This window comes from Mixophyes fleayi, chromosome 4 (assembly GCF_038048845.1).
Source record: "Mixophyes fleayi isolate aMixFle1 chromosome 4, aMixFle1.hap1, whole genome shotgun sequence".
In the NCBI taxonomy this organism is placed as follows: domain Eukaryota; kingdom Metazoa; phylum Chordata; class Amphibia; order Anura; family Limnodynastidae; genus Mixophyes; species Mixophyes fleayi.
In genome coordinates, this window is record NC_134405.1 from 119400093 (window position 1) to 119413893 (window position 13801).

The 13801-nt window shown below is 37.6% G+C and overlaps 1 protein-coding gene across 1 annotated transcript in view; it reads right to left on the bottom strand.

Moving 5' to 3' along the window:
* THSD4 (thrombospondin type 1 domain containing 4) overlaps positions 1–13801 on the bottom strand; it is a 637279-nt gene that overhangs the window by 555719 nt on the left and 67759 nt on the right. Inside the window, exon 3 of the mRNA XM_075208082.1 lies at positions 12651–12720. Within this exon, the coding sequence (XP_075064183.1) occupies positions 12651–12720 (70 nt within the window). The remainder of the gene's footprint in view (positions 1–12650; positions 12721–13801) is intronic.

Here is a 13801-nt window from a genome sequence, read left to right on the forward strand (position 1 = left end):
AAGATATCTATTTATGACCTCAGCAATAGAGAAATAAACATCCTCCTCTTGCCCCCAGGAACAATAAACAGAGGGTCATCATCATCATCATTTATTAATATAGCACCACTGATTCCGCAGCGCTGTACAGAGAACTCATTCACATCAGTCCCTGCCCCATTGGAGCTTACAGTCTAAATCAATAACATATACACACAGACATAGAGAAACTTAAAACTGCCCAAAGTACTGCAGTTAACCTCGGGTCTCGGCCAGGCTACAGACATGCCCCCATCATCTCTACCTAGAACTTTCTCACCAGCAGGACAATGATAGCAACAAAGGACTTCAGGAAAAGGCTTTGGCTCTTTATCACTATCAAAATGATTTTTCAGGGGTAAATAAAAGATGTAGTGTGTGCCAGGCATGCACATTTTACGTGTAACTTCTTTGCCTTTTGTCATTGAAAACGAATTTGATTTATCTTTCTTAAAAGACCTTTAAGATTTTATTTTTGTTTAAGCAGATATGTGATGCTCTGTCATTGCAGCCCTGAGGTGACCGTGTCACAGCCATTTTATAACCAACCAATTCTTCCCTTCCTTGCCCTACTTTTTTATCTGAGTATATGTTTTAAATTGTTTATTACTTGTTATAATATTTTGACAAGATGTTTCACTTCAATAAATTATGAAGTACCATTTTAAACCATGCCAACAACAGCTTCCTCGCTTTTACAATGCAAAAAGAGAATGTACATACGTTTAATAAAACTACCTTAACCCAATGGATCCCAAACTTTCACAGTTCAAGAAACGCGTAGGGTCCCCATTATTTTTTTTTGCACTCCTAAGCCAAAATAAATGCCAATTAGTCCTCCTCGTTGCTTACCACCGGCCCTAGCAGCGGCAACCCATGGAGTCACAGTGCACAGTTTGGGACCCACTGCCTTAACCCCTCCACAAATATATACTTCATAGCTAAAAAATTACCATCTTATTCCTATTCCAGTTGTTATTTGCCTAGAAGACCAAAGTTTTCTGTCTTGGAGCAGTCCTACATTGTAGTCCCCTTACACAAGCAGTGGAAACGCATAATCAAGAGGCTGTAAAGGTGCTTCTCTTTCCTGATATTGCCTTTCCTCACCTGCATAAATTAACCTGTGAATCAGTAGAAAGGTGATAAGGACTTTTCTAACTTCTGAAACCCACATAAACGATGGGGGAGATGTTTCCCAATATAAGATGGTCCTTTAGCCTCCTTTCCAGTCTTTATGTACCAACATAACATCTCCTGCACAGTAAACACTGGTATTCAGAAAATAGCAATGAAATAGTTTCATTAACAGGTATTTGGATTATACATATTATATACATTTACATTTTAAATGTATATAGCACCTTTATTACTTACATTTCATTCTTTTATTTAAAACTTATTTTCAAAATATGCTGTTTATTATAACAAACACTTTAGAATGCTAGTGTACTTTTCCACTAAAACGTTTTACAATATAACTCAACCTTCTTCTGTTCAACTATGTTACCAGGTTCTGAATCATGGCCAACTGATTGTTTAATAATCTTTACAGGGTAAAACAAAGTATGATACTAATTTTGCTTAGAAGCATATACACTTCTTGATAACATTGTTTCCTTGTGATACCACAATCATTCAAAACAGTATTAGTGCAAACACCCAAAAGAATGTAAAAATAGAGCAGGCAAGGCATGCCATGGCTTCCTCTGCAACAATCTCAGTGAATACGTGAGTCATATTACAAGTGAAAAAAACGTTCATTTCACGATTTCATGCTTTATCAAAGTTATCCAATAGGCCTATTCCTTAGTGTTAGCTGGGAGACTATGTCAGTGTTAAATCAGTCAGGGTAATTACAGACAGTACACAAGCCTCTGTATAATAATGCTAAGTTTTCCTGACTAATGTCACTGTACCTGCTTTTGCCCATCTGTCACTAATTTGTGCATCTAGCGGAAACATTATTAACAAAATGATGACATTTGTGAACATGCACTGAAATAGTCACAACAGGTGTTATGGTGCACATTTGGTGTGACTAATTTTGTGCTTTGTTATGTGTATATTTGGAAAGCAAAACTGAGAGTGACTAAGTTATCTGGAAGTGTTTAATTACAAGGGTTAAACGTGTGGGCTATAGCCTATTACTAATTTGTGCGAAAACACCATGATTACTCAAGACATCAATGCCCCACATTCTGCGCAATTTGTATTTGGCTAAAACGTTGCCAATTCTGTTTATCAAGGCTTGTGTTGCAGTCAGGCTCAGAAAGACATTTTTTTTCAATAGTGGTTTTGGGGAGGACAATAGCTTTACTACATTTTACATTGCACTTGGTGTAAACATGGGCTCCTAGGGCTAGATTTACTAAGCTGCGGGTTTGAAAAAGTGGGGATGTTGCCTATAGCAACCAATCAGATTCTATCTGTCATTTTGCAGAAGGTACTAAATAAATGAAAGCTAGAATCTGATTGGTTGCTATAGGCAACATCCCCACTTTTTCAAACCCGCAGCTTAGTAAATCTAGCCCCTAGTATGACAGCATGTGTTTCATGTTTACATGAGGTCAAAGGGAAATGACAGTTTATGACAGCATGCTGGATGATTTCTGCAACAAAAAAGTATCAGTAACATTTGTATGCAGTGAATCCCAGAATTCATATCGAGAGATGAAATTGGAACAAAGGTTCCACATAAAACCTTTTAGGTTGCCCTCCTGATGCAGCAAATAAGGTTGATAGCGCTCACAAAGCTCCGAGTCCTCGAAGAATAAACACAGACCATCTACATAACATCAACAATACATTCTTAGTGGGAAAATAATGGCAACATTCATTACCTGTTGTAGGTGTCTGACCATTTTACAATGTATTAGACCTCTGATCAAGTGCAAAAGCAGAAAACATTTGCTGGCTTCTTGTAGCAGTAAATGTGAAAGCTTGAGAATGTAACTGTGTCCTACCTAGGATCTAAATTCCCTTTGGCCGAATATATTCCTGATCAGAGCCTGACTTAAAGATCCAGAGTGAATGTCCGGATGTTAACCTCAAACAAATCCCCACTATACATACCATACAGATGCCTTCATCTTCTATATAGGGGGGAAAAAAAACATAGGATCCCACCTTAATTTCAGCATTTACTTTTCTTTTTGCTATGAGTCACTACACCCCTGTACTCACAATTCCAGCATTAACTTATTCACAGTATTTATTTGACCCTCCTATACCCTGGCCTTGATTTCAGCCTTAACTTTTTATTTGCTTCTTTCAACGCCATTCCTCAATCCTGGACAATATTATTTATGTATTCCACTCTCTTTATTTCCATTCTAAACAGGATTTTCTCAATAGCAAATCTGAATTTGAGAAATAATTAAAATATATATTATAAACAAAAAGGTTTTAAAAATAATCTCATAAGAGGCAGCGTAAGGGATTGCACAAATGGCAGTCATGTAACGTAGCAAACGTGAATTCTCAAATTCTTCACCTCAAGTCAATATGAAAGAAATATCTACATTTTCTTTTAGCCTTTTCAAGTACATGTACTTTTTATAGAGGTTACCAAAACTTTCATACACTTTTAACACTAAAGCATCTGGTCTTACTTGGAAAGCAGCCATATTTGCTATCAGAACTCCTGAGTGGGAGATGATCTCATGGGTACTGCTTTGTTTTCACAAATACAGCAAGCAGAGTAAACCACAGCTGAAATGAATCACTCCCGGGCTACACAAGCAGACTCCCATTACATCACCACTTGTTCTCATGAGAGACAACTGAGAAGCTAAGGTCAGTACTGAGGCCACAAATATACTGTACCGCTGTCTTCCATTCACCTGCTACTATCTATACTCTGAGGAAGGACTTTTCTTATTTTCCATTTTAAATTTTGTTTTCAGCTGTTGAACCTTATGGATTGTTCATGTCCATTTTGTCAAGATGCACCCTACTGTATCGCTAGGCCTGCAGAAGACAGGTCAGTGATGTCATTGGTTTTAGCCATGGTGGGCATAAAGGTTTGTCTGTGCCAACCTTTAAAATACATCTGTCGCTTACACCCAGAGAATGCAGCCATTCTGTGGGCTTAGATAGTATTCATTAGACTGTAATGTCTCAGAGTGCTAAGTAATCGATTGGCTGTGGCCTCAGGAATATTAGCTCAGCCCACAAAATGACTAGCTACTGCACTTGTGTTCTAAAAAGACTACTATTGAAAACTTGTTTGTATTGGACTGTAACTTTCAATGGAAAGTTTGAATGGAATCCACACCAGAACATTGTCTTACTTATTTGTGTGTCCATTTCTCAGGGATATGTACAGGAGACAAATTAAAGGATTGGGGAAATGTGGCATTGTTATAAATTCTGACAGTTTTAGGGTCAAAACAAATGCTTAGACCAGACTTCTAAGCAAATCTTCAGTTTAAACCAACCAAGAGGAATGCTGGGAAATTCACCAAGTAACCAATAGTACTAGAAATAAAAATGTCACATGGGACCATGTGGAACCATTTGGCATTTGAACAGGTGAAAAACAGTGTCATACAGCATACTGATTTCCAAAGGTGATAACTTTTGCAGCCCTTGTGATTTGTGATCACTTTTGCAAAGTTAGAGGCTATTTTTAGAGTTTTCAGTTAAAGCCTGGATTAATAAAGCTTCCTGTAACAGCTTTAAGGCATAAACCACAAAGCATCAAAGCTTTATTAACGGATGCTAGCAGTGTATGCTTAGTTGCAAATGGTGCTAGGGTGTCATGTGCAAAGCTCACCAAAATTAATGGTGTATATTTTATACTGTTAAATTACTGTGAGTAGATAAAGACAGGATAGAATGTTCCCAATTGAGCATCATCCTGGACAGAGACTGTGCATTTTCTAAGAAAAGTGACTGAGGCTAAGTAAAATCTTTATTTTAAGACTGTCCGATGTGTCTATTTCTATGAGGTCGTGAAAATAATCCTCCACCATCCTTTGGATGTTGATAGTAGGATCCTGTCACGTAACACTTAAGCTGTCATCTTGTCCACCAGGAGCTCCTTGCATCTCTTCAGATCTGGGTCAGTTGGAAACAAAGAGAAGTCTTAGCTCTTAAACAGAGGATCAAGCACAGTCGCCAAAATGTAGTGATCCGATTTCAAGATTTTGATAACTCTTGGATCCTGGCGAAGGGAATAAAGTACTTGATCTACAAGTCCGACATAATTGCATAATTGCTTTGTTTAATTTCCTCCTTCAGTTTCTCAAGCTGCTTTTCCAAAAGTCTAATTAAGGGAATCACGTGACTCAAGCTAGCAGTGTTTGAAGTCACTTCACAGGTGACTACTTCAAATGATTTCAGCACCTTGCACAACACGGAAAGTATTCTCCACCTCGCTTGACTAAAATACATCCCCCCTCCTTTCCCAAGGTCATGTCTTGTGGAGTAAGCGTGGGTGGCTTTTCGATGTTCCTCCATCCACAGAAGCATAAACAGGGTGGAATTCCACCTTGTCACCACCTCTTGCTTCAGATTTTGGCAGGGCAAATTAAATTGCTCTTGCAGCTGCTGTAATCTCCTACACACTGTTGTCGAATGTCGGAAATGTCCAGATATTTTATGGGCCACTGACAGCATCTCCTGCATGTCCTAGTCATTTTTTAAAAAGCTCTGCACCAAGTTTATTGTGTGTGGAAAACAGGGAATGTGATGGAATTCACCCAGCTGTAATGCTCGCACAATATTGGTGGCGTTATCAGAAATGACATATCCTGTGGAGAGTCCAAGGGAGATACGACATGTTGCAATGACGTCCATTAGTTTTTGTAACAGATTGTCAGCTGTATGCCTCTTAGTGAAGCTGGTGATACACAGAGTAACCTACTTCTGACAAATGTGATGTACACTCTGCTGCTGTTTCCTGCTGGTGAAGGCGAATCACCAACCCAGTGGGCTGTCACAGTCATATAATCTTTAGTTTGCCCAGTTTCGCTTGTCCACATATCTGTGGTTAAGAATGGCATTTTGCAGCACAATAATAAAAGTTTTACGAACCTTCTGGTAGAGGTGAGGAATAGGATTTCTAGTAAAATGGTGTTGTGATGGAATTTGGTAATGGGGACACAAGACTTCAAGTAATTGTCTAACACCAGCTGCATTAATAATGGAAATTGGATGCAGATTGGATGCAGATCTAATACTAGCATAGTCGCCATGGCGTCTGTGATCCACTTTGCAAAGTAAGAAAGCTGTCACCCAGTCACAAAGTAGTCTTCTGGGTTGAAGATCCACCCCCAGCAGCAGCAGCAGCAGGACTAATGCTCAATAATTCTTCAGAGGAATCATGGTTAGTGGAGGAGTCATCTAGTCTTAGCAACTTGGATGCAGGACTAACTGCCATCACTTGTGAGGATATTGATGAAAGTGTTGGGGGTGTAGTTTGCAGGTGCTGGGATCTAAATGAGAGAAGGGAGGTAGGTGATGCTGGACTGCTTGTTGATATTTTTTAACATAAGTTTCTGATTTTCCCAACAGCTTTCCATGAACTTGTTTCAAATGCCGGAACATGAATGAGGATCCTAGATGGTTAAGGTCCCTACCTTTACTGAGTGTGGCTTTACAAACGCTACAAATGGGGGTCAGTGAGCATCTCTAATATATATATATATCTCTAATATCTAATATATAAAAGAGAAAATTTGTCCTTCTGTCCGTCTTTCTATACAAATCCACATTTTTCAAGCGAAGATCATGAAATTTTGCATACAAGTGTATTAAAACATGACGGAGGCAACTAAAAAAATTTAAAATTGAAATTCATTACGGGGTGGGGGTGGCGAGGGGGGTAACACCTAAAAATCATCGAAAACGACCATAACTCTGGAATGTCTGGAACAATTTACACCAAACCTGGTGCACATATGACTTACAGTCTGACAACAAATATTGTGGGGGCAAGACACCCCCCTAGCACTCCTAAGGGTGGGGGTGGCGAGGGGAGGTAACACCTAAAAATCATCGAATACGACCATAACTCTGGAATGTCTGGAACAATTTACACCAAACCTGGTACACATATGACTTACAGTCTGACAACAAATATTGTGGGGACAAGACACCCCTAGCACTCCTAAGGGTGGGGGTGGCGAGGGGGGTAACACCTAAAAATCATCGAAAACGACCATAACTCTGGAATGTCTGGAACAATGTCTTGGAAGAAGTTCCAAAAAAAAGGGGAAATATATTTTTTCTGGATGCACCCGGAGGAACAGGTAAGACGTTTCTCATCAAGTTGTTACTTGCTAAAATTCGAGTACATTCCAAGATAGCTATTGCTGTGGCCTCTTCTGGAATTGCTGCAACTTTGCTCCCTGGTGGAAGAACAACACATTCAGCTTTCAAGTTACCGCTTAATCTGGCCCGAAGTGAAACTCCCGTCTGCAATATCACTAAACAAACAGAAAAAGCTCAGATTCTGCAGCAAAGTCAGGTCATTGTATGGGATCAATGCACCATGTCACACAAAAATGCTTTACAGGCCCTTAATCAAACACTTCAATTTTTAAGACGCAATGATTTACTAATGGGTGGAGTCACTGTTGTATTGGCTGGAGATTTTCGACAAACATTGCCGGTCATTCAAAAAGGAACAATGGCGGATGAAATTAATGCATGCCTTAAATTATCACATCTTTGCAGACATGTTCGCACTTTGCGACTAACCACAAATATGAGAGTTTCTCTGCATGGCAACACAATGGAAGGTCAGTTTGCTGATCATTTGTTAAATATTGGAAATGGTTTAATGCCGCTTCATCCAGTAACTGGTCTGTTCAAACTCAGAGAAACACTTTGTAACACAGTTGTGTCTTAAAATTCTTTAAATCCCGGGCAACGCCGGGTATTCTGCTAGTATATATATATATATAGGATTTGCGATTATTTACATAACATATATTATACAGTGGTCAAAGTGAGCTGGTGGATACCTTCTGTTTACGTCGTAACTTTACATTCTTAAGTTGACCAACACTATAATAAATGTTTTAGAGGCAGCTCAAGTGCAGAATGTTGAAAAAATGTAAATTAAAACGGCAAACTAGGCAGCATTTGGACCTGGCTTTGCAACATACAAGAAGTGGAATACCAGTGGAAAGGTGCAATGGGCTCACCATTAGGGCCTATAAGTAATGTAATGCACACAGTGTGCGGAGCACAAAGGTACAATGTGAAAAGTGTAAGTATGTGCACTGTTAATTGTTAACGACCCCCTATACTGCATTGCTTATATTATTTGATGCAAGTTTAGTTTTAAATAAATAGAGGAAGCTCAATATATGATTTGATGAAAAGCAGATTTACCAAACTGTATTGAAGCTGGGACGAAGTTAGTCCCAGAGGGGATTAGAAGGATTAAGATATCAGTTAATTATAACAAACTTTTCCATTCATGGTGATGAAATTACAGTTTATTATATAGTATTCCCTGTACACGAAGGTAAGATTTGACTCCAGGACAAGTGCGTTAACCCATAACGATCCCTTGTATAAATCCCTAGGTGAGGTAATCATGCATCAGGGAAGGGGGGGGGGGGGGGCAAAGGGGAAGATAGGTTCAATGCTAGTCCTAGGTCAGTACATCCCACTCTGTGAACCTGAAGACTATCCGTTGTATAAGAACACTGGCAGATGTTCTTGTCAGCACAAAAATCTAAAACGCAATTCTTGATATCCCACGTAGCTGCAACAAATAAAGAGTTGGAACATGCAGCCTATCACAAAACAGTCCAATATGAAGAACATATTGTTAATGTATAAAGGCAGAAAGTTCAATTTAATTTTACTAGACATATTTCATCAAGGTTGGGGGTTCTGCTATAAAAAAATAAAACATATAGATCACATTGCTGGTTTAAAGCCAGATATAAAACTTAACAATGCTTGAAAACTATCTACAAAGTTATCACAGCAAAGATGGATCAGGAATGTAACTATTTTACTCTTATCTGGTATGTTATACTGTCCATGCAACACCTGTTACATGCAGGACATTACGTTTATAAACACTTCAAAAGATACCAACTTGGCACAACTTTAGTCAGAAATCTTTAATATTTCTGCAGGGAAAAATTCTTGGCTCTTCATCCAAAAACAAGCAAAAGCATGTACGCTCTGATACAATGTCAGATAAAAGATCCACTGCTCTAAAAAGGAACTTAAACAAAAAATCTTATCTATTGTTTATGCAAAACAAAATTATTTTTACTCCTAATCACATTTTCTTTCTTTTGTAAATGTATTGATGCACTTTCTACATTTTCTAAATTTACACTATGCTATATCTGCTTATTTTTAATAACACATCTCATACAAGTCAGGCTGTAAACATCCTGTAAGTGATTTAAATAATCAGATGACAAACAAAACAAATAAAGTTTAATTGGTTCAAAGAAGTACATTTGTTTATTGTATTTGCACACTGTACTTGTCTAGCAAGTAATTTATCACTGGTTATCAACGGCATAGCCTTCGCCAGGGACCTCCAGATTGGGTTGGGTACATTTTTTTCAGCGGACATTACACAGACAGTGATTACAGAGACATAAATACATCGAACACTATGAGGGGGGTTTTCAATTAGATTTCCAGTCCGCAGTAACGTGCCAGAACGGGCCGCGAAGGCAATCCACAGTACCGCAATAACATGGATTTTCATGCGCACCCAATAGGGTTACGAAGGAAAATCTGTGTTATTGTGGTACCATATTACCATCAATACTTTTCACGTTAACGCACATTACCGCGGACCGGAAACCCAATTGAATACTCCCCTATGAGGCCGACATGAAAAAAATATAGTCTTACCATGAAACAGACACTGAACATTTCTGAGACGGGTTCTATGAATTGCGACTACAGAAAATGCCTGCACTTGAAATGCACGTCCCATAAAATAGCTCTACTGAATTTTACGGTGTTAAAACGGAAGTGGCAGTGGTCGATATATTTATGCCGCTGTAGTCCATGATGGTGTAATGTCACTCAGAATGGTGGCCACCACCGCTCCAGATTATCTTCCCCATACATATCATGGGGAAGTCTATTTACCATGGACGACTGAAGTAAAATCGCAGCCACTGTCTTCCTATCACTATCATCTCAGGGTGGTATTAAAGGCTCCCCACTGGAAAAAATGGTTGTTTAATAAAAAAAAAAAAATCCCTTACTAAAACTAATTATTATTATATTTTCTATCTTGTGCAAAAATATATATATATATATCTCCTTTCGTTATCGTTCATTACCTCCTCCTCCATCCTATTTCAGACTACGTCCTGTTTAAATATACTACCTAACTGAACTCCTGAATGTTTCTTATGAATCAACTGTGTTTTCTCCCCTCTAAACTGTACACGTTGTGCCCTTTAGCTTTGTTCGGTAGCCCAGACACCATTTTAATATCCATTAGTTGAACTACTTTTAATGAATTTATTTATAAAAAAAAAAAAAAATACACAATACCTTACTTCCCAACATTAGAAAGGGAAATATTGAGACAAAATTAGCCCCCATCTATGATGGGTCCAAGCAATACCCATAACATGCCCAATGGCACTGCAATTTTGTCAAAGCCATGTCCCATCTTGCTAGGTGACATGCCCTTTGGGGTCAGACTGTTCTATTAACTCTACTTTTCAAAAACATTCATGTCATTTGAAACATAAGGTCCCTTCACTGTGTCTCCAAGTGAAATAAGATATAAATTTTTACTTTTCATCTGAGGGTTCAATTTAGACAAGAAAAAAGGTTACTACTAAGAAGAAGAAAAATAAACGAAGTTGGTGGTAAAAACTGTTCCTCCCTGTTGCAGCAGTTTGTTATATCCAACAATGTTAATTTGACCCACTGACTTAAATCTGTTTTTGAAGAGCACCTAACACAGCTCAGTGACTGGTTTGAAAAATAGTTTATAGGTGTTCTCTTTAATTCTAACACATATTGAACTGGAGGCAGTATTCTCGTATATCTCGTATATCTCAGACCATTCCTCATCCAATAACACTTCACCAAGGTCCCAATCCCAGGCTAGTTCATGGGGGCCTCAAAGACTCAAGGTAGAGGAAGCAAGCTTAATAAAGTGTGGAAATTAGACCTTTTGTTGAAGATTGGTGTAAACAGAGGGATTCAAAGGCAGAAAGAGGAAGGGAGGAGAGGCGGTCTTTGACAGCATTATGCAGAAACTGGTAGAAGTGTTTTGAGGGAATTTGAAAACGAGCTTGGATGTCAGAGAGTTGGGGAAAGGTCATGGAGGACGTTAACTGATTGAGATATCTGACTCCCTGTGAGTGCCATGGCTGAAATGAATTAGGATGAAGTTCCGAGATAAAATCCGGAGAATTAAATAACGGTATCACTGGGGAGGAATTAGGTGAAAGTCCAAATTTTTGAGAGGAGGAGTGCCAAATAGATAATGAATGTGAAATAACTGAATAAAAAAACACTTAGGGCGACGAGACCTTGGGAGCCAGAGGAGAGAGTAGAGTGAGAACAGCCCCTGAAAAATAGTTTTCATAACACACGGAGAAGTTTGCAAAGATCCAAGATCTATTCAAGACTAAGGGCCTATCTGAATTTACCTGTGCAAAAGAATAAAATGTTATTGAGCCACCTTGTGACAAGACTTTAAAAACAAAATTTGGCAGCATGGAACAGAGTTTGGAATATCAATAAAATATGAATATCTGCAGCTAAGTGCTGAAGCTTTACTGATCCTAATTCCATTTGAGATGTCATATCTTTGTGAAGCTGGATTTTCGGAAGTTGCTGTGATAAAAAAAGAAGTACCACCATGTGAAGATCAATGTGGAGTAAGAAATAATAATGGCTTTCAGAAGCTGTGCAGCACCCAACCAGTGCACAAATCACTTTAGAAACAGTGGTTAATTAAAATTTAAATCAAAATTCCACACCCCTAGTATTTTTTTGTAACTTCAACACTTGCCCCTGGTTTCAATATAAACCCCCACCACCTCCATATCCTTTCTTTCTTTCTTCTAACATCTCCCTTCCTACAAAAACAGAAAGCCTTGGTTGACAACCCAATACATTATCACATTTTTTGTTTGCTTGTTGAGCTTTCCTGTTTAGTGTTATTTATTCTGTACTAATTTGATTTTTTTTTTTTATTATTATGCCTGATTTTGCTGTTATTTCATTATTTGACAATTTTTTTTACCTTGAATATAATAAAGAAAAAAGAAATCCAAATATTGTTTTATTCTTTGTATTTAGGTCATGTATATTTTTATTTCAAAGAGTGCTCAGAAATGTAATAACTTAATACTGTGTAAATAACAAACAGAACTTTTAGCTATTTTTAGACCTAGGGGTGCTGTTAAAAAATTGCTGAGTTGCTAATAGCGCCATGAACCATTGATATAAATTATATCATAATTATATATTACATAATAATTATACTTTATAATAATAATAATAATGCAAAAGCTTGCATTTATAGTATGCACAGTTAACCAATAAAATGTAAGCACTTTAAATCCAATATTTTAATTGAAGGCTAACAGAGTAAGTGCTTTTGCTACTATGGAAACAGTCAAATAACAGACTAAAGAATACTGAAGAATTCTTACCTTTCTGTGATCAATTGACAGCTGTGAGAAAACCAGCTGAAATCCTAACAATACTATGGAGCTGACCAGTCTGCAAAGAAAAACAGAGTCGGTAATGTAAAGATAACTTAATATTTACTACAACATTCCAGTTGCATACCAGCACGTTGACTAGTGAGTACAGATGCTGAATTCCTGTATAATGACGTCTGCTTGCAGTGTATGTCTGTATTTATATAATTAATTTAGGAAAACATATCCAGTGTACAATGTTGTCGTGAACACTATAACCTACCTACAATTAGACTTTGTGGTGTTGCTCTCCGTGGTGACAGAATATTTAGAATTACCGCAGCAAATGAAAGTACGTTAAACAGAATTTACCGGTTTTTAAATAAAGATACTTTCATATTTACTGGTGACAAATATATTAAATTAGATATAATAAAAGCAGGGAGACACAAAGTTGCTAAAAACACTAAATCTAAGTTTTTGTTTTTTAAGAGGTCACAAATTGCGCAGTGTCTTTATCATGCTGATGTTTACCACATTGAAAGCTGTAAATCTGTAATTTATTGTGCCATCAAATAGGAGACTGTCTCAGGATGTTGGTGCACAGAAAGCAATTTAAAACAAAATTGATTGAAGCATTCATTATAATGAACCTGTCGCCTACACAGCATTTTGTAGGCTGAAATAATATTCGGGAAACTGTAGCCTATCAATCCACCAGGAACTATTGACATGCTATTTATTTAATTACATGGTGCAGAAATACGCCAAAACTTACAGCAAGAAATCAGATGTTAGGTTTCTAACCTGTGCTAGAAAAATAGCAGATAGACTCTGATTGGTTAATAAATATTGTACATTGCAACATGTTATTAAATTAGCCTTTTTACTGTTTGTGCATTGGGATGTCACTGTTTCCTAGTTATTTTAAAAGTTGCATTGTAAAGGATATTTAGTAGCATTTCTAAGAGTTTATTATAAAGAATTGTTTCACAATTATGATGTTCAGTGAAGCACCAAACATATTTAATACAGGATGTGCAAGACATTGTCATGATGGAGTTACATGAAGCATAAGAGATACAGGAAATAACAATTTAAAAAAAGGATCACTAATTGCAAGAGATAAACAAACAGATCTGGCACAGAATATGCGTAGG